Below are 23,588 nucleotides of genomic sequence, written 5' to 3'. Positions count from 1 at the left end.
AAATTATTCAAGCTTTGATAGCTGGTTTCATTGCAATTCTCCTCATTTAAAAGCGAACATGGTTCTAAATATTCTGAACCTGGCATGAGTGCCAGACTTACAAAGCCCAGCGTGCAGAGTGTCTTATGAACCAGTCAGCAGGAGGCAGTCAACCTGCCTGCCAGCAAGTTAAAATGATTAACTTTTACAATTCCTAAGTGGCTTTTGAAAGCACAAAAGAATTTAAGAATCTAAAACAAAAAGTGAGCTCCCACCTGGTGTTGTATTAAAACTACGTATTTTACCTTAAGAAGTAAAAATCAGTAGTGATTTTCTGTTCAATTGAGTTACTAGTTATAATGGCAAAATAGAAGGCGATTCTGGTGCTACAAAAGCTCCAGGATATCACTAAAAAAAAATCAATCTGGTTGTACTTTTGAAAAGACAAACTGATAAGATTTAAAAAACACGGCACAAAACCATAAGGGATTCGAACAAAGTTTAAAATTGCTAGAAAAAGAATAATTTATATGTTAATTAGGTACATAAGGCATATGCCACTAATCTATAGATCTTGTTCCAAAAAAAAGGTAAGATTCATATGTATATTCCAGGTCTTTTTTTTTAGAAAGAAAACTAATTGGAAAAATGGCATTTCTATTTCAAATTCAGATAAAAGCTGGCATTGCTGGTGCTAATTCAGAAAACCATCTCGATTTTCAAAACTTAGTAGAAGATTTTAATGTGTTTATTTTATTTTAATGCATTATTTATATAAAGGTAAATTCTGTATACTTTCAATAAATGAGGTGTTTAAGAATCTTTATTCTCATTAACTTTGTGAATGGCATCAAGCAATTGGGCAGACTGCCAAAGTTTGTAAGCCACCTTGTCTACTTATAAATCCTTCTTTTTCTAAACTGGAGAACAGACAGGCTTGGCATTGGATAATCGCTCCAAATGAGAAGACAGGAAAAGGGAAATGATGACAATCTCTGCCCTGATTTATCCCAGACGCGCCCGTTGCTATTCCATCCCTATAAAAACAGTTCACCCTGAGTGTCTCTTTCTGTTCTAAGCAGTCTCCTCAGCCTATCTCAGTCTTCTAAACAATCTTCCGAGGTAGATGATCAACGGCTGTGCCAAGTTACCCGCGTCCTTCGTGCTGAGCCCAGGCTGGGACGCAAGCAGCGCATTCCAGAATCAGTCTCAGAATCAGCCTGTCTTGCTTTCAGCCACAGTATGCACCTAAATGAACGAGTGAATGAAGTCCTCCGATGCACAACTGCTTGCTGCTCTGTTCTTAATGTTTAGTGAACAATCACACGGTGGGGTACATATGCCCACACTTTCTTTTTTTTTTTTTTTTTTTTTTTATTGTTGCTTACATTGTATTATGTAGTACAGTTTTATAGGCGCTGGGGATTCCCCCCACCCCTCCCATAACCCTCCCCCCATGGTGGATTCCTCCACCTTGTTGCATAACCATAGTTCAAGTTCAGTTGAGATTCATTGCTTGCAAACACATGCCTAGCATAAAGTTCAGCGTCTTATTGTCCAGATAAGTTCAGTGGCCTCTTGGGGAGACCTTCTATGGTCTGAAGATAGGTCTAACAGGGTAGAGATCCGGTCAGTTAAAAGCCCCAACAAGGCCTCAGTGTCAATATACAACATTATGGAATTAATTGACATAGTAATGGGTAGACAATATGTTAAAAATAATGCAAGTTCCATTCTTCGAAACATCTGGGTTGAGACAGTATCAATGACAGGTTCAGAAAATAACCAACAACCAAACAAAAAATTACAGGTTAAATCAAGGCAAACATGTGGTATCTAATCTTTTGGGATTCACTCATTTCCCTTAGCATTATAGTTTCCAGTTGTGCCCATTTAGCCACAAAGAACTGCATTTTGTTTTTTTTAATAGCTGAGTAGTATTCCATGGAGTAGATGAACCAAAGCTTTCTTATCCAATCTTCTGCTGATGGGCATTTCGGTTGCTTCCATGTTTTTGCAATTACTGATTGTGCTGCAATGAACATAGGGATGCATGTTGGTTTGTCGTAAAACAGGTGTTTTGGATATATTCCTAGGAGTGCTATTGCTGGGTCATATGGTATGCAGATTTTGAGTTGTTTGAGTGTTCTCCAGACTGATTTCCATAAAGGCTGTACCAATTTGCAGCTCCACCAGCAGTGGAGTAGGGTTCCCTTTTCCCCGCATCCTCGCCAGCAAGCGTCGTTGGTGTTCTTGTTTATGTGGGCCAATCTTACTGGTGTTAGGTGGTACCTCATCGATGTTTTAATTTGGATTTCCCTTATTGCTAGGGAGCTGGAACATTTTTTCATATGTTTGTTTGCCATTTGGACTTGTTCCTTTGTGAAATGTTTGCCCATTTCCCGTGCCCATTTCTTGAGTGGTTTGTTTGTTTTGGTTTTTTGGTTGTTTTGAAGTTCTTTGTATATCCTGGAAATTAGCCCCCTATCGCCTATATCGTGTGCAAAGATCTTCTCCCAATCTGTGGGTTGCTTTTTTACTTTGTTGATTGTTTCCCTTGCTGTACAGAAGCTTCTTAGTTTGATGAGGTCCCATTTGTTTATTCTGTTCTCAACTGCTATTGCTTTTGGTGTCCTTCTTAGAAAGTCGGAACCTACTCCTAGGTCTTGCAGGGTATTTCCTACATTTTCCTGCAAGAGTTTGAAGGTTTCTGGATGTAGGTTTAGGTCTTTTATCCATGTAGATTGGATCTTAGTGTATGGTGATAGATGTGGGTCTATCTTTTTGTTTCTACAGGCTATCAGCCAGTTGTCCCAACAACATTTACTAAAGAGGCCTTCCCACTTGCTTGAGTTGTCATTGGTCTTTTTGTCAAAGATTAATTGGCTGTATTTGTGTGGGTTCCCTTTTGGTGCTTCTATTCTATTCCATTGATCTTCCTTTCTGTCTTTGTGCCAGTACCAGGCTGTTTTGATAACCACTGCTCTATAGTATGTCCAGAGGTCCGGGATTGTGATTCCCCCTGCTAACTTCTTATTTTTCAGGATGGTTCTAGCTATTCGTGGTTTTTTGTGTTTCCAGATGAACTCTTGAATCATTGTATCCAGTTCCGTGAAGAATGTTTTGGGCAATTTGATTGGAATTGCGTTGAAAATGTATATTGCTTGTGGTAGTATAGACATTTTAATGATATTGATTTTGCCTATCCAGGAGCACGGGATGTTATTCCATCTTTTGAGGTTTTGTTCAATTTCCTTTTTAAATAGTTTGTAGTTTTCTTCGAATAGGTCTCCTACGCTTTTGGTTAAATTTATTCCCAAATACTTCATACTTCTCTCTGCTATTTTGAATGGTATCCTGTTGGTTAGATCTTCTTCCATCTTGGTGTTATTTGCGTACACTATGGCTGTTGATTTTCGTTCGTTAATTTTGTACCCTGCCACTCTGCCAAACTCTCGTATAAGTTCTAGCAGTTTCTGTATTGAGTCTCCTGGTTTTTCTATGTACAGGATTATGTCATCTGCATATAGTGAAAGCTTGACTTCTTCGTTTCCTATACGTATGCCTTTGATTTCTTTTTCTTGTCTTATGGCCTCTGCAAGTACCTCTAGGACTATGTTGAATAGCAGTGGTGATAGCGGGCACCCTTGTCTTGTTCCAGATCGCAGTGGGAAGGGTTCTAGCTTTTCTCCATTCAGTATGATACTGGCATTGGGTTTTTCATAAATTGCTTTGATTATGTTGTGGATTTTCCCATCTATGCCTACTTTGGCTAGAGTTTTTAGCATGAAGAGGTGTTGGATTTTGTCGAAAGCTTTTTCTGCATCTATTGAAACTATTATGTGGTTCTTGTTTTGCAGTTTTTGGATGTGGTTTATAACATTTATGGATTTCCGAATGTTGAACCATCCCTGCATTCCAGGGATGAATCCTACTTGATCCGGATGAATGATCTGTCTGATGATTTTTTGAATTCTATTGGCTAGGATTTTGTTGAGAATTTTAGCATCAATGTTCATCAGAGAAATAGGTCTGTAGTTTTCCTTCTCTGATGGTTCTCTGTCCGGTTTTGGGATTAAGGTGATGTTAGCTTCATAGAATGAGTTTGGGAGGGTTGCTTCCTCCTCTATTGTTTTGAAGAGCTTGTAGAGGATTGGGGTTAGTTCTGTTCGGAATGTTTTGTAGAATTCTGTAGTGAAGCCGTCTGGGCCTGGGCTTTTTTTCGTTGGGAGATCTTTGATGACTGTTTCAATCTCTGCCTCGGTTATGGGTTTATTTAATTCTGCAGTTGCCTCCGGACTGAGTTTTGGTAAGTGGTGGGAGTCCAAGAACTTTTCTATTTCTTGGTGGTCCTCAAATTTGTGGGAGTACAGTTCTTTGTAGTAATTTCTAATTATTTTCTTAATGATTGCAGTGTCTGTTGTTATGTTGCCTTTTTCATCTTTAATGCTATTGATTCTCACTTTCTCTTGTTTTTTTTTGGTCAATCGGGCCAGTGGAGTGTCTATTTTGTTTATTTTCTCAAAAAACCAACTTTTTGATTTGTTGATTTTATGTATAGTTTTTTTGATTTCTATTTGGTTTATCTCCTCCCTTGTTTTGATGATTTCTTGTTTCCTATTGTGTGTGGGACTCTTCTGCTGCTGTTTTTCCAGATCCTGGAGGTGTGAGGTTAGTTCCTGTATTTGGCGTCTTTCTTGGGCCTTGACATGGGCTCCGATTGCGATGAATCTACCTCGTAGCACTGCTTTGGCGGTGTCCCACAAGTTTTGGAATGTTGTGTCAGAGTTTTCATTGGTTTCCATAAATTTTTTGATCTCATCTTTAATTTCTTCTCTGACCCATTGTTCGTTTAATAGCATGTTGTTCAATTTCCAAGAGTGCCTATACTTCCTGGGGAGTTTTGAGTTGTTGATTTCCAGTTTCATCCCATGGTGGTCTGAGAGGGTACATGGTATGATACTAATGTTTTGGAAGTTGTTTAGATTCGCTTTATGTCCTATCATGTGGTCGATTCTGGAGAAGGTGCCATGCACCGCTGAGAAGAAGGTATAGTCTGTGGACTTAGGATAAAAAGTTCTATATATGTCTACTAAGTCCAGTTGTTCTATTGTTTGTGTGAGCTCTGTTGTTTCTTTGTTGAGTTTTTGTTTCGTAGACCGGTCCATTGTTGTTAGAGGTGTGTTGAGATCGCCTACAAGAATTGTGCGGGTGTCTATGTCTTCCCTTAAGTCTGTAAGTAATTGCTTTACGTAAGTAGGTGCATTAAGATTCGGTGCATAAACATTAATGATGGTGATTGCTTCTTGATGGATCATTCCTTTCACCAGTATAAAATGGCCTTCCCTGTCTCTTTTGATGTTGGTTAGAATGAAATCTATCTCGTCTGAAATTAGGATAGCTACCCCAGCTTTTTTTTCTCGTCTATTGGCGTGAAATATCTTTTTCCATCCCTTCACTTTCAGTTTCTTTGCATCCTTTCTGGTTAGATGCGTTTCTTGTAGGCAACAGATGGTTGGGTCTTGTTTGATGATCCATTCTATTAATCTCTGTCTTTTGATTGGTGAATTTAGACCATTTGTGTTGAGAGTTAAAATTGAGAGGTTGCAATTTTGCCCTGCCATGTGATTGTGTTGTGTGTGTGTTGTTGCCTATGTAATTGTCTTGTTGGTGCGGCCTTTAGTTTGGAGACCTTCTTATTTGCCAACTTTGTTTGTGATTTGCCTCCTTTTTGTCCGGGACTAGCGCATTTCTAAGGAGACTTTGCAGAGCTGGTTTTGTGTAGACATATTCTTCTAGTTTTTCTTTGCTATTGAAGTATCTGATTTCGTTCTCATATACAAATGAGATCTTTGCTGGGTAGATTATTTTTGGTTGACAGTTGTTTTGTTTCAGGACTTGGAAGATCTTTGTCCATTCTCTCCTTGCTTGTAGTGTCTCTTCGGAGAAGTCAGCAGTGATTCTGATGGGTTTTCCCCTGTATGTGATCTTTTCTCTACTTCGTACTTGTCTCAGGATTCCTTCTTTGTCTTCATTGGAGTAGAACTTGAGCACCGTGTGTCTGGGTGAAGATCTCTTTGGATCATGTCTGTTGGGAGTTCTCTGTCCATCCTGTATGCGGGGTGGATTCGTGTTCCAAGTGTTTTGGAAGTTTTCCTGTATAATTTCATCGAGCACTGCTTGCATCCCAGATTCTCTTTCTACTCCCTCGGGGAGGCCGATGATCCGAATATTCAATTTTCTAAGGTAATCCTTCATCTCTTGCATCATTTTATTAGTTTTGCTGAGGTTTGTCTCCAGCTGTTTAATTCGCTGGGCACTTTCATTTTGTGTGTCTTCTGTTTCAGAGATCCTTTCCTCTGCCGCATTTATTCTGTTGATGAGGCTTTCAATCTTATTATCTTGGGCATCCAGTTTGGTTTTGATTTGTTGTATTTCGGTGATTATGCGGTTCTGGAAGTCTTCCAGCTTTGTGTCCACGTCTCTGAGAGATTTTAGCATTATTTTCATCAATTCCTTTGTTGGTAACACTTCCATGTCTTCATCTCGTATCGTCGATATTGATAATGGCTTTTGGCCCTTGTTTGGTGGGGTGCTGGCTCTTTCATCTGGAGCACAACTCTTTCTGGTGGTTTTTCCCATTGCGTTGGTGTATTCTGGTGAGGCAAATGGACCCGTGTGTTGAGGGGCTGTCAGGTGCTTTCCTGTAGAGATTGGAGCCTGTAGGCGTGGTGTTGCCGGGCGTGGTAATTTTCAAGGCACCGTTGGTGCGTTCTCAGGGCCCGGGGCTGTAGAGCACCACCTTGGGGGCCCAGTGGATTCCAGGCACACTCTGGGCACCTCTTCTACAGGTGTGACACCCCAGGGCGTGGCGGGATGGAGGCGCTCTCTGGGTGTGCTCCCTTCACGGGAATCCGCAGTGCGTAGAAGGTTTTATGTGCTTTCTCCCTGCGTTCTCCGTGTCAGGGACTGCAGGGTTTTTCAGAGCCCACCTGGTGCGTCTCCCACACACGGGACTGTGGGTGAGGCACTTTGCAGGCGTGGCTCTTGTGCAGTGAATCCACCACTCGTGGTGTGTGGGTGTTCAGAGCCCCTGCTCCCGTGTGGCTCCCCCACTCAGGCCCTTAGCGGAGGAGTGGCCCAGGCGCCCTGTTATAATGACTTCACGGCGGCAGGTTCGCACCGTGTCAGTTTGTTGCAGGAGTTCCCCTGACACCTGACACCTGCGCTACGGAGGTGCTGCTGCTGCAGGCGGGGCGCCCAGCCCGCTCGGTGCGGCGATCAGAGTCCTGGTGGTTTCAAGCACTCACCAGGCAGGATGTGGGGGACTCCAGACCCTCGCCAGCTACCTCTGCGCACCGAGCCGCACTGGTCCCCTCAGCGCAGGGACATCCAATGCGCCTTCCCGGGGCCCCCTCAGCCACCAACACAACACCACTGTGCGTAGTTCCACACAGACCCAACAGTTTCGGCCGTCTGCTCCGCGTTCTGAGGCTGGAGCCTCAGCGGGGGGCGAGAAATGCGGAGGCTGCCACGTCAACCCCCAGCTCACCAAAAGTCCGGCCGCTGCAGTCTGCCTCCACCGCTGCCGAAGGCCTCCCGCCGGTGACGATCCCCCTGATCTCCCCGCCTCCGAGCTGGCCGCGTCTCCCGTCAGGCCGTTTTCAAAAGTGACTCAGCAGGTCTGGAGTGGGATGTCGGTTTCTCTGCCTTTGCCCTGCTCCGTTCTCGTTGTTCTTCCGAGTTGTGTGGATCTTTTTGGCTCCACACTGTCCCAGGGAGCTTCACGGACCTCTCCCTGCGGTTCCCTGCTGTTCCTCTTTGCTGCTTCTGTAGCTTTCTATCCCTTTCTCACTAGACTCTCCCTCACAGCCCTCCTCCTACGTCGGCCATCTTCGCTCTCTCCACACTTTCTTTTTATTGCTGATTTATATCAATGTTCTGGACCCTGTACCACACACACACCTCATTTTATTTGTAGAGATATGGAAAAAGAAAAAAAAAATAAGTCCATACATCCTTTCTGATTCCAACATAGTCAGTTTACTGGGGGGGGGGGGGGAGACAAATCTAGATATTAACAGTGATGCTTAATCTGAGGGAAAATTTTATCTCCCATATAATTATTAGTGATATGTTTCTTTCCTTATTGGAGAGGCTATTCTGGCTCATAAACCAAAGAAGACAGATTTCCCAATGAGCTTCCAACCTTTCCCGGTGAGGGCTGTTGTGTCGGCCCCTTCTCCCAACTGCAAGGATCAGCCGCGGTGAAAGTCCTGTTGAAGTAGCCCAGGACACTACAGAGAGTTCCCTGCACCCTTACTTCATTCAAAAGTTAAGAGAACTGCTCTGCTTCAATGTACATGACTCTTCAAACACTGACATATATATATATTCAGATTTCTCCACAGGCAACCAGGCTAATGAACCTCCTGCTCATCATGAACAATTCATTGGTGAACCTGAAGGTGTTACTTAGGCTTAGTAAAAGACCATCCATACTACCTTTTCTCTGGCATTCAGTTCTTCTCCACATCCTTCAGACTTGTCAGCTGTTGCTGGCGGTTCCAGTACTTGCTGTAGCATTTGCTCCAGCTCTTCTAGTAAAACTTCTGTCTCAGAGACCACTAAAGAAACATCATTAGTATGATTAATCAGCTAAGCTTAAGTTAATTCAATCTAATTCACCACCTCGTTCATAATCTAAATCACCCAGAAAAAAATATATAAATGCTATAAAATGAAATATAAGTATTCACTGTAAGTTTCACATATGACTACTTCATGTAAAAATTTTAGGCATTTCCAGGTTAATCTTTTATGTTTTCCTTAGAAAAAATAAACTATATTCTTGCCATCCACACTATGAAGAATTCCTGAAACAATAAAAACTCATTAGAATTTTTTCATTAAGTAATAAACTAAATTATATCAAGTGTAGAGCAAGATATAGCAAATGTTTTTAGACAACAGAGAGCAAAACTTAGCTGTTATGAGCCAGATGACGTCTATGACAACTATTTGATTACATTGTTGTAATACAAACTATACATGTGCAACCTTAGTAAAACAAGAACGGCTCTGTTCCAATAAACTACTGTTTAAAACAAAAACCACTAAGTGGCAACACTGAGCACAGGCTTGTCTATTCCGAACCTAAATGATGACACATCTCAGTCGTTGAAATTATTGTATTTGCAAAATCTCTATGCACCACTGTGATATAAACATGTAACAAAGGATAAACAAAAACAAAAACAGAAAAACAGAACCCCCTCAGCCCTGGAACAAGGTAAGGATATCCACTCTGATCTCTTACTCAATATGGTACTGTGGACTAGTGAATTGAAGGTCTTTCTCTCTTTCTCTCCTTCTCTCTGATCTGCCTTTCCAATAAAAATAAATAAATGTCTAAACAGGAGAAAGAAAGAAAGAAAGAAAGAAAGAAAGAAAGAAAGAAAGAAAGAAAGAAAGAAAGAAAGAAAGAAAGAAAGAAAGAAAAAGAAAGAAAGCAAGCTAGCTCAAGTTCTTGGGCCTCTGCTACCAAATGGGAAACTCAAGAGAAGTTCCTGGCTCCCAGCCTCAGACCAGCCCAGCTCTGGCTGTTGCAGTCATTTGGGAAGTGAACCAGCAGATGGAAGATTGCTCTCTTTCTCTCCTTAACTCTGCATTTAAAATTTAAAAAAAGGAAAGTTTAAAACATTCATAAAAATGCTTATAAATAATCAAACAAAAAAGATAAGCTCTTCAAATTTTGCTGACAAAACTCTGTGTGTGTGTGTGTGTGTGTGCATGTGTGTATGTATATATACACACACACATAGATATCCAATATATCCAACATCTATTGGACGTATATAATTGGATACATACCTCTCATTAGATAAAAAAAATTAATCAATTCAAGATAGATGAGTGTCCTATGCTTAAGATCCCCTCAAATCACAGGCAACAAAAGTGAAACAAAACAACTGGGATTTTATCAAACTCAGAAGCAAATGATCACTAGACTGAAGAGGTTTATAGCATAATGGGAACAAATATCTGTGAGCTAGCTATTCGATAAACAACTAACATTCTCAGTATACCAGCAACTTAAGAAAAACTGAACAACAAAACAAAAATAACCAATTCATTTAAATGTGCTAAGGACCTCAATAGAAAGCTCTCACAAATACAAATGGCTTATAATTTGTGAAAAGAAAGAAAGGTGGGGGAGGAAGGAAGACAAAAGGAAAGTGGAAGGGAGAGAGGGGAAGGGAAGGAGGGAAGACGGGAATATAATTCTATTCTTAGAATATTTATGAACTATATTGAATTTATTAAAATTTTAGAAATGAAAAACTAATTGAAACTAAAAAATGATGCAAAAATCTGATAATATATCCAACTTGCTGAGATAAAACGATAATCTTTACGAAATAAATCAAATACTATGCTTAACCAACAACTGATTAACAACACGCGTTTGAATTCTGGAAATTAAATTAACAAAGAAACATCTTCATTTGCTACAGGATTCTGTTCAAACAAAGATCAATGACAAGAGGCCATATGTGTCCTGCTGCCCTGCACCGGGGACACACGGAGCATCAGAGAAACCCTTCCCAGGACAACGTGATTTGAAAAGAAAGGCCGTAGGTGTGAATTTCCTCATCTTCCACTCCTATTACAAAATCTGAGTTATCACCTGTTAATGCCATTACCTGGCAGGTAAGCAAAAACCACATCATGCAGAGCAGCTGATCATTCATCGAAATCCAGGCAGAACACAAAAAGGAAAATTAAAAATTTGGCCATAGGTTCTTAAATGAAATATTTCCTTGTCTATAAGTGCCAATGAGACAGTCATGCTGTGAGAGGGCAAATTCCCCTTCTTCCTTGGTTATCATGATAGTACCTGAGAAACAGTTTTTAGTTTTAGAAAAACAATTTTTCACATTAGAATTTTTCTACAAAAATAATTTTTTCTGTCAGTATTCATTGCTTTTCACAGTCCTCTTATACTCAGCCAACAAAGACTTACTGCCTACTTAGTGAGGGCCAGTAACTGCAAAAATAAGTGTACAGATTAACAAGTCTTCTTAGCCAGCGTTTCTTCCTAGCCAAACTTAAAGTTCCTCCATGGAAAACTTCACATACAGTTTTAAAGAAGGTTTATGATTAGCTGTTACACACTTAGAACAAGTTCCTATATTAAAAAAAAAAAACACAACAAAACTAAAGCTTTAATGGGCATGTTGGTTTACTTGACATTGATCTACATAAGACTTTTGCTAAAGTCTGGGAATGCACAGTACAGAATGCTACATTCCAGAAGAGTGGTATTAAAGCTCATTTTAGAAAATGGAGAAAAGTCCACATCTAAGTCAGAGTTTTCTAGAGGAATTTATGTTCACACCGGAGTGATTTTACAGGCTCCCCTTTCACAGATGTCTTATTTAATGATCTGTCCCTTTCTAGAAGGCTGCTTGTGGTTATCTGCACACTAGTTCCCCAGCCTCACTCACAAATGTATTTTGCCAGTTTACATTCTGATTCTATGGAAACTGACACAGAAATTTAATGCACCATTAAAAAAGAGATAGATTTTGAGATGTGCTATAAAGGGAAAATGTTAAACAAGTATCTTCATATTTCTCATATGAGGCTAAAATACAAGCAATTTGTGATAATAGATGTCATTGCTAAATGGCATTGTAAACCCTCTGTTTTCCAGTGATCTGGAAAAATCTGAACACTGCTGTTTGATCAGAGGGAGGGTAGACAAAGCGATGGATGACTTGAAAAGCCAACCAGGGTTCATAACATCAATGGTACTGATGTCAAATCTTGATTCTAGAGCAATGAAAGGTCTTCTGTTCTAAATAGATGTTTCTATATTGTAAACTGAAGTTCAAAACTAATTCTCTAGATGTGGCAGTTACTGTAACCTACAAACTAGATTTATCAAAATTGGTCAATGATATCTTCCAAAGATAGAGACAAAATGATTGCCTTTGCTGATTGTGTGACCAATCATCTTCCATCAATACTGATTATCCTGTAGTTTCTCTGACTTGTTTCAATTTGCTGTTGAGAGTAAAGTGGTAGCATTATAGCTGCTCCGTCACTCAAAGAAAATAGAAAAAGAAGAAACAAAAAAGAACGCACTTCAAATACTTCAGCCTACCTCTCACTTTAACAAATGAGTGCATGTAATATAAATCGGTGTTATTTTTCCATTCCTGATAAAAAATTATTCAGTGCCTCAAGAAATCAGTTACCATTTGAAACATTTTTACATGTGTATTTATAGAGTTTTCTTTCATCTCTATTCCTGTATTAAATGTTTAAAGAAGCTATTTCTCTCTTTGTAGGGGCAATGGGTTGGGTCGCCCTGAATCTGGCACTGAAAAAAGAAACTGGCAATGCTAAGCCAAGGTTGACATTTGGAAGACATTCTATTACAGGAGCGTGAAGAAGAGGAAGACGCATTTTGTTTTCTGCAACTATAAAAAGTCTTCTGCATGGTTACAATTCCAAAGTAGAGGTAAGTAAAACATGGTTTGAGATGTAAGAAGGAAGACAGCACGACTCTCGGAAACAGACATAAGTAACAGGGACAGGGGAAGGGGCAGGAAGGCCAACAGCACCTTTGGGCCCAGAAGTTACGGGTTACCAAAGCAAGGGCAGGCAGGTGCAACGTTTCCCAGTACCTCCTAGATCCACGGGCTCAGGGCCTTCGTGCTTCCTCCAATGCCCTGAATCTCTTCCTTGTGGTCCACACCTTCTCCAACAACCATTCTCTTCCAAGCTTACCTGACGTGGCTGCTTAATAATACGATCATGGATGTTAACAGACTATGAAGTGCTCATGGATAAGTCAAGTATGCCAGCCCAACTTTTACAGCCTGTCTGCTACCTACCAATAAGTGACTATTACCAACAGAACTATTGTTAATTATTGTTAAACAACAAAGCAGACCCAGATTAACAGATTAAAAGAAACAAAAATCAGTGTATTGATAGAGACATAAGGGATGATTACTAAATTTAAAAGATGCTTGAAGCAACAATCAATACTGTAACAACAAAACCAAAAAACCTTCTAAATTTGACTATAAGCTTCCTGGCACTAAAACCAACTAACGCAGTATTTGCACACCTTGATTAAAGAAGTCAGGTGTTCTTGGAAAAGTCATGTAGCCTCTTAAATGTCTCCTCTTCCGCAACAATAAAATAGAAGATCATTTGATATCTAGTTTACTTATCTCATAAGGATATTGAAAAAGTTTAATGAACAACTAAATATGGAGTATTTAAAACAATGAGGACATGTACTCATCATTATTGTTGCTAATATCATTCATCACTGTACATGAATGTTGTTCTTACAACAAAGAACTCATACAGACAATACAAAAATAATACATTCCGGTAGTACTTCAAAATGCAATTTTGAAGCTTATTTTTAGATCAAATCTTTATAGACATGCAGGCACACCATTTGAATTAATTAATGATTCCTCAGCTTATTTTATTAATTTCCAGAAATAGGTCTTGCCTTTGTTGAATAAAAGGGCTTCACTGCCTCTCCATTTCACAGATGAGGAAACTGATGCATGTAGGAATAAAGGTGTGGTCAGTTAGATCTCCTCTTGTCCTCCAACTGTCAGAACTGGTAGAGCACAGAGCCAAGTCAGAAACTGTAACACTGCAGCAGGAGACTTGGGAAATTGTAGCACCCAGACTCAGAGTGGGACAAGTTCAAAGAGTAGGACAGAGACTCAAGAACACAGTTTAACTTCCCTGTATCATGTGATCCAGGACCGATCTGACCCCAAGCTAGGAAGAAATGAAAGACAGTAGAGGTTTGAAATGACAGATAACATGGAAAACGGATTGGAATAAAACTTGTGAGGAGAGAGAAACTTGAAAAAGAACCACTGTTTCAGGATGTGAGTCAGCTCTTGCAAAGGACACAAGTAGACTATGCTTTCTTTTCCCTCATTAGAAAGAATAAAAACGCAGGTCACTGTAGCTATTTTAACAACTAATTCAACATTTTTAGACCTGAAGGGAACAGGAAGAGGGAAGTCACTTTCAGGGAATGGACATCCTGGCTGCAAGGACTTTTCTCTGTAGTGCCCTGTATGAATTTCAAGGGTCCCAATTTTGGAAGTTCCTGTTTAGAGTGCCAAGCTCTCCTAGTAGGAACTCAGTTCAAGAATAAAGAGAGTAACACCTTCCTACAGGAACAAACGAACTCAACAGGCGAGCAAAGGGACAAAGCAGTCCTGAGAAGTTGGTGGAAAAATAGCAGCAGAACGCAAGTAGAAAGAGAAACAACAAACTTTCGCAGTGTTGTGGAAGAGAAAATGTCAAGAACAGAACTGCTCCCTCTGTCCCTCTCTGTCAAGTTTTCCTTTCTCTTTAATGAGATGGTAATTGAGTTATTTAGCCCACTGAAATGCAATGCCACAGGATTTGGGGGTGATCTGAGCGGAAGTTATCAGCGTGGCACTGAGGAACTACTAGGGGGCTAACAGGCTTTCAAGATGACTGGCAAAGTTTCTTCTTGCAACTAAGCATTTGTCTACTCCTCAAGACCAAGGGAAATGGAGGAGGAAGAATTCACATGAGAGGTAGAACTTTCTCCCTGCTGTCCACATTCAACCTACGATTGCCCACAGCAATGCAGCTCAAAACCCAGGCCTTTCCTCCTCGGGCATCAATGAATTTGCAATGGGGTGTCCCCACTTGCAGTGTGCAATTTTGATCATTTCTTCCAACAATGGCTGCTGGTGCATAGATTTTTTTTTTTTTCAGAAATGAGTGTAGGACGAAATCAGTGAAAATCTAATTCAAAAACAGGAAGGCAACTATAAAGGCCTAGTATGTCAATGCCAGAAATGAGCCACTGAAGTTTCTTGAACATATTGCACAACAGAGGTTTTTTTCCTCCCCTCAAAGGATTACAACTATATTTCGTGAAATTTAAGATAGGGAAATAAAATAAAAGCAGGACGGGCCTTCACATACCCATGTTTTCCTTTGACAAGGCTTCATCGGAACACACATTTTCAAAAGAGCATTTCAAACTAGCTTCCCTAGAAAAAGAGTTACATATATTTAGTTTCAGAAGGTCAAGTATGTATATATAAAATATATATGTGTGCATATATTTATGTATACTCATTTAGTAATTGTGGATTATGAATAAGGTTTCTTTATCTTAAAGTGTTTTTGTGGACTGTGTACACAGTAAGACTTTGCTACAGTGAGAAAAACAAAACCAAGAGGCATGAATGCTGATCTGAGCTCACGCAAGATACAAAGTACTACGTCTCCCAAGCACCATACATGGGCTTTTTCATGTAATCCTTCTCAAAATAAAACAAAACAAAAAACAAAACCAAGAGAAACAAACAAAAACATAATTGTCACTCTCATTATATGACAGAACTGAGAAATCTGACAACAGAGGTCAATGGCTGAGCAGGCTAGAGCTGCAACACCTGTGCTTTTTCCACCATAACATATTGTTGATTTAGAGTTAAAAGACATTTGTTGGGCCTGGCGTAGTACTATAGCGGCTCAAGCCCTCGCCTTGCGCGTGCCAGGATCCTATAAGGGCACTGGTTCATGTCCCAGTGGTTCCACTTTCCATCCAGCTCCCTCTTTGTGGCCTGGGAAAGCCTTGGGATCCTGCACCCATGTGGGAGACCCGGATGAGGCTCCTGGCTCCAGATTGACTCAACTCTGGCCATTTTGGTTGCTTGGGGATTGAATCAACGGAAAGAAGATCTTCCTTTCTGTCTCTTCTCCTCTCTGTGTATCTGACCTTGCAATAAAAATAAATAAATCTTTTTTTAAAAAAAAGACATTTGCTTTAATGCATTTTGTTTTAACCATGAGCTCTTGAAAAAGTCAGTTAACTTATCAAAACACTCTCTTTCAAATGGAGATAATTATGATGTATTCCCTATCTATTTGACTTGGTTACAGTGAAGTACAACTGAAATAAAGGGATGAAGAATCTTCTAAATTCAAATTAAACTTCATTAAAATTTAAAATGAAAATTCTTCATCTTCTGGGGAGGACAAAAAGAGAAGGATTATATTAGCATCAGTCTTTTGGTTTCTTTTTTTTTTAGCAGTACTTCTTTTAATACAGCATTGCTTTCACTCTAAACAAACTATCTGGCTGTTTCAATCATAAACATCAAAACACATATCATCAATGACTAATTATTCATATGAAGGCCTGTTTCTGGATCATACTGCCCATTTTTAAACTAAAAAGCGACTTCTCTAGTTTCCCATAGCACAGTAATCTTTAAAAGCTCTTGTGCCACATATTTGTATGTCTTTCTGAGATTATTAAATATTGTATTAATTCATTTAGAAAGCTTTAAACAATGTTTCCTAATGAAATAGTATCAAAGATGGAAGCAGTGTCATTTAATAAATAAAATTAATATTTTATTTTAATACTTTATTCTAATACTTTTACTTTTTTTTAAAAAAACAAACCTTTTCCTTTTTCGAGGTTTGGGTTTTTTCTTTTCAGTATTATTTTGGGAAATTTGCATCTGTAAAACAAAAACAAAAACATAAATCAATTCACGTGGAACTGGATCTGCTCAGCATACTAAGAGGTCTTTGAGGGTCCAAATGATTGTTTATAAAGTCCTGCTTTATTTACTTGAGAGAGATAGTTGAAGAGAGGGAGAGACAGAGATATCTCCCATTCACTGGTTTACACCCCAGAAGACTACAAAAGTGAGAGCTGGGCCAGAGCCCACCCAAGAGCTTCTGTAGAGTCTCCAGGGGCCCAAGTAGTTGGGCTACCTTTGTTCCTTTTCCTAGGAACATTATCAGGGATAATATTGAGCCAGGACCCATGTGGGTTGCCAGCACTGCAGGTGGCAGTTTTACTTGCTACAGCACAATGCTGGTCCCCAGTCCAAGCAGCTTAGCTAGAAGAAACACTCAGACGGTGCATATAAGCATGACCGGAAAACCTAGCCAACCTCTTTCCAGTCACAACAATCCCATGGATTTGCTCAATTGCCAGTAATGGTTAACTGATCTGATATGGAAGCCTATCTTTCAAATTACCTACCCCTATCCTTACTCACTTCCATAAACACTGAAAATACCACAATCATTTATATATTTTCTACACACATGATAAAGAAAGGAAAAAAAAAATCCAAAATCCCAAAGCCTAAAGTATGTGGAAGGAAGAGCTATACAGGAGAGCTGATTTAGTGAAAACCCACAAGAATTTGTTTAAAGATAAGCTCAAAGAGATTTAGGGCTGGGCTTTTGTAATGTAAGAAAAAGTAAGTGACATGTCTTAAGAGGACCCAGGTTTGATAGCTATACTACTAATGCTTCATAAAGTCTGGGGCTTCAAATATTTTCTTTTCCTAAAAAGGGAATAGATACACTTTGCACACCAGGACACAAAAGCAAAAATTAGTATATAGTCTGACATAGGAAGTATTGGGTGGAAAACAACAGTGGTTCTAACAGAACAAACTTCTTAGGCCAATATGTCTAGAGCAAGAAAGCCATGTTTATGACCTCTAAGAAAATCAGTATCTCAGAATCAAATGGTTACTATGAAAATTTATCCATGATTTTTATAATCACCAAGAAATACAAAAACAAGTAATGCAATAATTTTAAGTCTCTAAAATAAATCACTCAAAGATACTAAAATTAAGGGCACAGGAAGGATTATGGAGAAGGAAAAACCCTATGAAATAAGTGTATTTGCACTGTATAGCTCAGTTAACATAAAACTTAAAATCAAGCAAAACTTAGCTATGGCACTAGAAGTCAATATAGTGGTTACCCTTGGGCCAAATTTGTAATACAAGACAGCAAGAGAACATGTATGGGTTCTCAAAACGCTCCGTTTCTTTTTTTTTTGTTATAAGATTTATTTATTTTAATTGGAAAGGCAGATTTACAAAGCGAAAGAGATACAGAGAGAAAGATCTTCTGTCTGTTGGTTCACATCCCAAGTGGCTATCAGTTGAAGTTCTAAGCCATTCTTGCTTTGACAAAGCTCCCACTTCAGTACCACTCTGGGAGCCACAGTGACTAGGAATGGTTTCTGAACACATCATATTCAAAATTTAAGTGGCATGAAGCAGTGGAAGCTAAGGGCTCTTTCTCTCGCAGCTGAATTTACTCCGTAGCATTTCAGGAAATTCTTCTTCTTTTTTTTTTTTTTTCCTTTTCCAGATAGGCTATTATGCCATACCCAATATTTTGTTTCTTGATGTATTTGCTGGCTAGAAGATAGCGTTTATGTTTGCAAAAATTCTTTCAGTTTTACTAATAATTCTAAATTTTATTTTCTATGTAATTGTATTACAGTAAAAAAAAACCTTGAACTGAAAGTAAACATATTATAAAGGTATTAAAAAAGAAAATTATATGAAATAAAGGCAGGTTTCCATGACATCTATGAACTATAGATGAATTTGCAACAGAACCAAACCAGCTGTTACAGAGAAACCACTGAATCTAGATTCCAGAGAGCACATCAATGAACTGATTAGATACATGAAAGAGAGAAGAAATGTTTTCTAATGTGGTTTTTTACAAAAATTATTTTATGTTACAGTTCCATAGGCTGTGGGATTTTCCTTCCCCTGCCCTTTGCCCCTCTCCCCAGCTATCTCCCCCATATTGTTACAACAGTATGGTCCTTCATAAACAGTCCTAAGTCCATCATTCTGCTGTATATCCTGACATTGTAGGTATAGACAATGGCAGAAAATCCAGCCTCCTATTGTCAAGCTATATTTAACAATTTCACTGGGGGTACATTTTTAAAAAAGATTTCTTTATTTTCATTGCAAAGTCAGATATACAGAGAGGAGGAGACACAGAGAGGAAGATCTTCTGTCCGATGATTCACTCTGCAAGTTACCAAACTGGCTGGAGCTGAGTTGATCTAAAGCCAGAAGCCATCAGGAAAAATTTATTTACATTTTAAAATTTGCATTAAGAAATTTTCATGCATTGTTTTTTCATATGGTGTTTCCTGAACTTTTACAGACGTTAAAAAACACTCATCAAACCGTACATACCTAATTCATTTAATTGTTCGGTTTTTACCTCAATATGAAAACAAATACAGGTGCAGCTCATTCACATGTGTTCCATAATTATAGGAAACCACTTTTTTAGACTGAGTTTCGGCATTGAGCCTCAATAAAGCAAACCAAACCAGCATGGCATCACTCATGTTAGAAGCCAAGTAATCAGACTGGAGGCTCAGTTTGTACTCACCCACATGGTCACAACGACCAACCTGAAAGAACCTAGGCAACCTCAGCCAGCATCAGCAAATCCCTCTTGTTTGAACCCAAAGAAAGAAGCAGCTGGGTCCTGAACCACCTGCCTGTAGCCACAGGCTGTTTCCTTCTTCCTGCTGAGGTTGTCTTTCTGCCAGGCCAGGTAGACCAACCACCCTTGCATTTCCCTGGTGGGATGAGGCCTGATTAATACACACTGATAATAAAAGTCAGTTCTTGATTGATTCTTTAGCATCAATCCACTGAAGTCTTGTTCTTTGACGACTGAAATTACCCACAATAGTATGTGAAATGGCCAAATGCTGACGGAATACACAGACGATTCAAATGTGGCAACCCTAACTTATGGGAAGGTGAAGGAGATCCACAAAATAGAATCTAAACGGGAACTAAAGGAGTTTGGAAGCCGACTTGATTGTGACTGTTCCGAAGCGACTCCTCTGTTCCTGAGATTTCTCTCCACCCAGGGCTAGAAGCCAGCAATGGGGAGCTATGACAATACTTATCTTTGGGGGAAAGATGCATATAAATCTAAGTAAATTAAGTGAGCTGCAGTACATGAATTCCATATTAATAGGAAGCTTATCAATTAAGATGAACATCCAGACATCTGGTCATAAAATGTGAGCAACTTATCCTGCTAACTAGGCTAATAAAAAAATCTGCTTATTACAAAGAATTTAAAAAATAAATTTAGGGAGAATTTTTTTTATCAGAAAATATAATGCCCTAAAGTTCTCATACATAGAGGTATAAATCAAGGGAATGGTCATTAATTTTGCCTTCCAAATGATGTAAGTCAAATTTTTGGCATTAATAGCATTACAAAAGAAATACATACATAATTTCTACAACTTAATCATAAAAAATGTGAAATAAAAAATGAAAAGGAGATTGTTTTTTAGTTAGTACTGTCAGCATTATTAGAAATTGGTCAAATCACACATTGAAAAAACATTAAAGTAACAAAAGTGAATAGAGTGACAAATTATGATTCTACACAGGCATAAAACACCAGAAGCAAGGAATTTCTCCCAACATTAGTAGAGCGATTTTTTACAGTATCAGTTATCATTCCAACAGAATTTTTTTTTGCATGTGACAAAATTATCCGAAGGTTCTTTTTAAAAAAGCTGGAGTAATGAAGAACCCTTAATACACACATTAAAGAAATGACACAGGGCCTGGCGCAATAGCGTAGTGGTTAAAGGCGTTGCCTTGCGTGTGCCAGGATCCCATATGGGTGCCGGTTCTAATCCCAGAGGCCCTGCTACCCATCCAGCTCCCTGTTGTGGCCCGGGAAAGCAGTCGAGGACGGCCCAAAGCTTTAGAACCCTGCACCCACCAGGGAGACCCAGAAGTGAAAACAGACATTTGTTGTAACATTTAAATATAAATATATGTAAAAATGATTTCAGAATAGAAAAAGAAAATAACTTGAAAAAATAAAGTAGGTCAGTATAATATATTCATTTTACAATTTCAAAACACAGAGACTTTTAGAGGAAAGATTATTATTGGTTAGAATTAGCTAGCCAGTTGATCTAGATATTCCCTTAACAGTAAGGATGAAACTTCAATTGATATGTTAATTTTTATGTGTTTTATTTGTTTGGAGGTTGGTTTTAGCAATTTGGCAAAACTTAAAATGTGCCTAGTTTTTGAACCAGCAAAGCTACTTCTAGTAATTTTTTGCATATTAATTTTTGCACATTTAACAGGATTTGGGTGTAATGATGTTGCTGCAAGTTTTACTAATTTTGCAAATTCAGAATCAACTTAAATGTCCAGGAAATTATTCAATAAATCAAGTCACTTTCCATAAACACAAAATACTGTGCAACTATTTATAATCTTGGAAATCTTTAACTTGCAAAGAGGTTCATGATACATTTTTGAGTAAAAAAAAAAGAGTGAAGCTTAACTCATTTCATTTATGTAAATAAAGCACATGCAAAGGGTCTTCAAAATGTCCATAAAGATGCGTACTATGAAAAACCACACACGGATTTCGAAATGTTTCTACCCAAAATAAACTTGATTCTATTTTCCTTGAACTTTTTGAAGTGCTTTATATACCTATACACAGAATCCTCTCCCCTTATCCATGGTGGATACATTCCAATAGCCATAGCAGATGACTGAAATGGCAGATAGTACTAAACCCTATAATTCAATGCTTTTGCCATCTGAACTAGACACTTACATGCTCCATGACCATAACCTTTGCAGTTTGAGGTATGACAGAAAAAACTATCACAAATTCTTTTTTCTTTCTTCTTAATTTCACAGTTGGAATTGTAGGAGCTTCCTGTTTGCTTGCTTTTAAAAGATGTGTTTGTATCCATTGGAAAGGCAGAGTTATAGAGAGGAGAGACCCTCCATCGCTGATTCCATCATTCTAATGGCCACAGGGGCCAGAGCTGTGCCAGGTGCAAGCCAGGAGCCCAGAGTTTAAGCCATCACATCATCATGCCAGGCTCCAAATATTTGTTTTTGCTGTACATCTAAGCAATCTCATTTTGTCCCCTACAGTTGAAAACTTTCACCTTTTTAGTTAAAGGAACAATTTTTAGGCTTCTCTTTGGATATCTGAATGGCTAGCATCAATAGTCTTGTTTTTAGAGGAAAATTAAGGTAAAATAAAAGGTATCTGAACACAGCACTACAAATTCACAACAGTCTGCTAAGTTAGTGTGGATAAGCTAGATAGCAGAATTATTCACATCCTGGCTAGGACAGTCACAGTTCAGCATATGACCCAGAATACCATACGATTTAAAAGCTACTGATTGTTTAGTTCTGGATTATTCCATTTAATATTTTCAGAAATCAGTTGACTGAGGGTAACAGAAACCTCAGAAAATGAAAATGAAACGGGCATTTCAAAAGTTTATGGAAAAGTACAATAAAGACAAACTTATACTTCTGTCCAAATTAATTTTAAATTGATGTATACACTTTTTTGAGACCCTTTGTATCTCAAAAGCTTTTGCAGTAACATAATCTTTTAATTCTATTTTCCATAAGCTTTTTGAAAAATTTGTACACATTGCATTTTATATATATGTATTTGTATATATAAACATACTTGTAGTTCTCACAATCAAAAAACTCTTAACAAGGACAGGCACCCTTGGCAGTGGGTTAAAGCTCTACTTGGCGTATCCACATCCCACATAAGACTGCTAGTGTCACTCCACTTGCAATCCAGCTCTCTCTCGTGCTCTGGGAAGCAGGAAATGATGCCTCAAGTCCTGGACTTGTTGAGTTCCTGCCACCCTGGTGGGAGCTCCTGGTTCCTGGCTTCAACCTGGCCCAGCCAAGGTGTTGTAGCCACTCGGGGAGTGAATGCTCTCTCTCTTCCCCCTCCTCTCATTCTCTGTCACTCTGACTTTAAAATAGATTTTAAAAATCTTCTTAAAAAAAACTGCTAATGATGGTTTTCTCTTATAATGGAAATCACTATTAGTAAAGAATTTATATCTTTATGCTTTTGTTTTCTAATGCTAATTTTTCACTTATTTAAAAGTCTCTTACATATTAAAAACTACAATATAGACAAGGTTTATGTTATCATTTAAAAATGGTAACACAAATGACAATAATAATGACATTAATAATAAATGACATTAATAATCAGCTAAACTGAATAAATGAATACACAGAAGTGGAAGAAAACACAAGAAGTACAAATGCACCAAATAGATGAAAACTGGTTTAATACGGTGGAGTTTGGACTTTTTATGTCATTGTCCACAAATATGTAATGATAAAACTTGAAATTTGGAATCTACTTTAAAATATAGGATTTATTTGTAAAAAGACAAAAACTTTTACTTAACTATCGAATGGAACTATAATGCTTTAGAAATCTAAGAATTTAGAGCATGAGCTGTAGCAGATAAGGTCATTGCTTATGGAGCTGGCATCCAATTTGGGCACTGGTTCAAAATATTCCACTTTTAATTCGGCTGAAGTTCCAGGGAAAGCAGCAGAAGATGGCTCAAGTGCTGTGGCCCCTGTAACCATGTAGATGGCCCCAAAAGAAGCTCATGACTCCAGGCTTTGGATTGGCACAGCACCATCCATTACGGCCATTTGGGAGGTACACCAGCAGATACACACTTTCGTCTCTCTGTCTATAACTACCTTTCAAATAAACCATGTTTAAAAGAAAAAAAAAAGAAATCTGAAAATTTTGAACTTCCTTAAATATTTACATCTTCTCTCTCCCTAAGGAAAATCTTACAGAGAAATGTATTAGCATTTACTAAAGAA

At 38.6% G+C, this 23,588-nt stretch overlaps 1 protein-coding gene across 3 annotated transcripts in view; it reads right to left on the bottom strand.

Annotated features, from left to right (window-relative positions):
• ZCWPW2 (zinc finger CW-type and PWWP domain containing 2) overlaps positions 1 to 23,588 on the bottom strand; it is an 81,167-nt gene that overhangs the window by 1,767 nt on the left and 55,812 nt on the right. For 2 of the 3 annotated variants that reach the window (XM_040963834.1, XM_040963843.1), the window contains exons 6-8: positions 16,498 to 16,556; positions 15,004 to 15,071; positions 8,485 to 8,606 (exon numbers count right to left, since the gene is read on the bottom strand). In XM_040963834.1, the coding sequence (XP_040819768.1) occupies positions 8,485 to 8,606; positions 15,004 to 15,071; positions 16,498 to 16,556 (249 nt within the window). The remainder of the gene's footprint in view (positions 1 to 8,484; positions 8,607 to 15,003; positions 15,072 to 16,497; positions 16,557 to 23,588) is intronic. The other variant, XM_040963851.1, reaches the window with a different exon arrangement.

Source organism: Ochotona curzoniae, unplaced genomic scaffold (assembly GCF_017591425.1).
Source record: "Ochotona curzoniae isolate NIBS_2020 unplaced genomic scaffold, NIBS_Ocur_1.0 contig_1302, whole genome shotgun sequence".
NCBI lineage: Eukaryota > Metazoa > Chordata > Mammalia > Lagomorpha > Ochotonidae > Ochotona > Ochotona curzoniae.
This window is presented reverse-complemented; position numbering and strand designations above follow the sequence as displayed.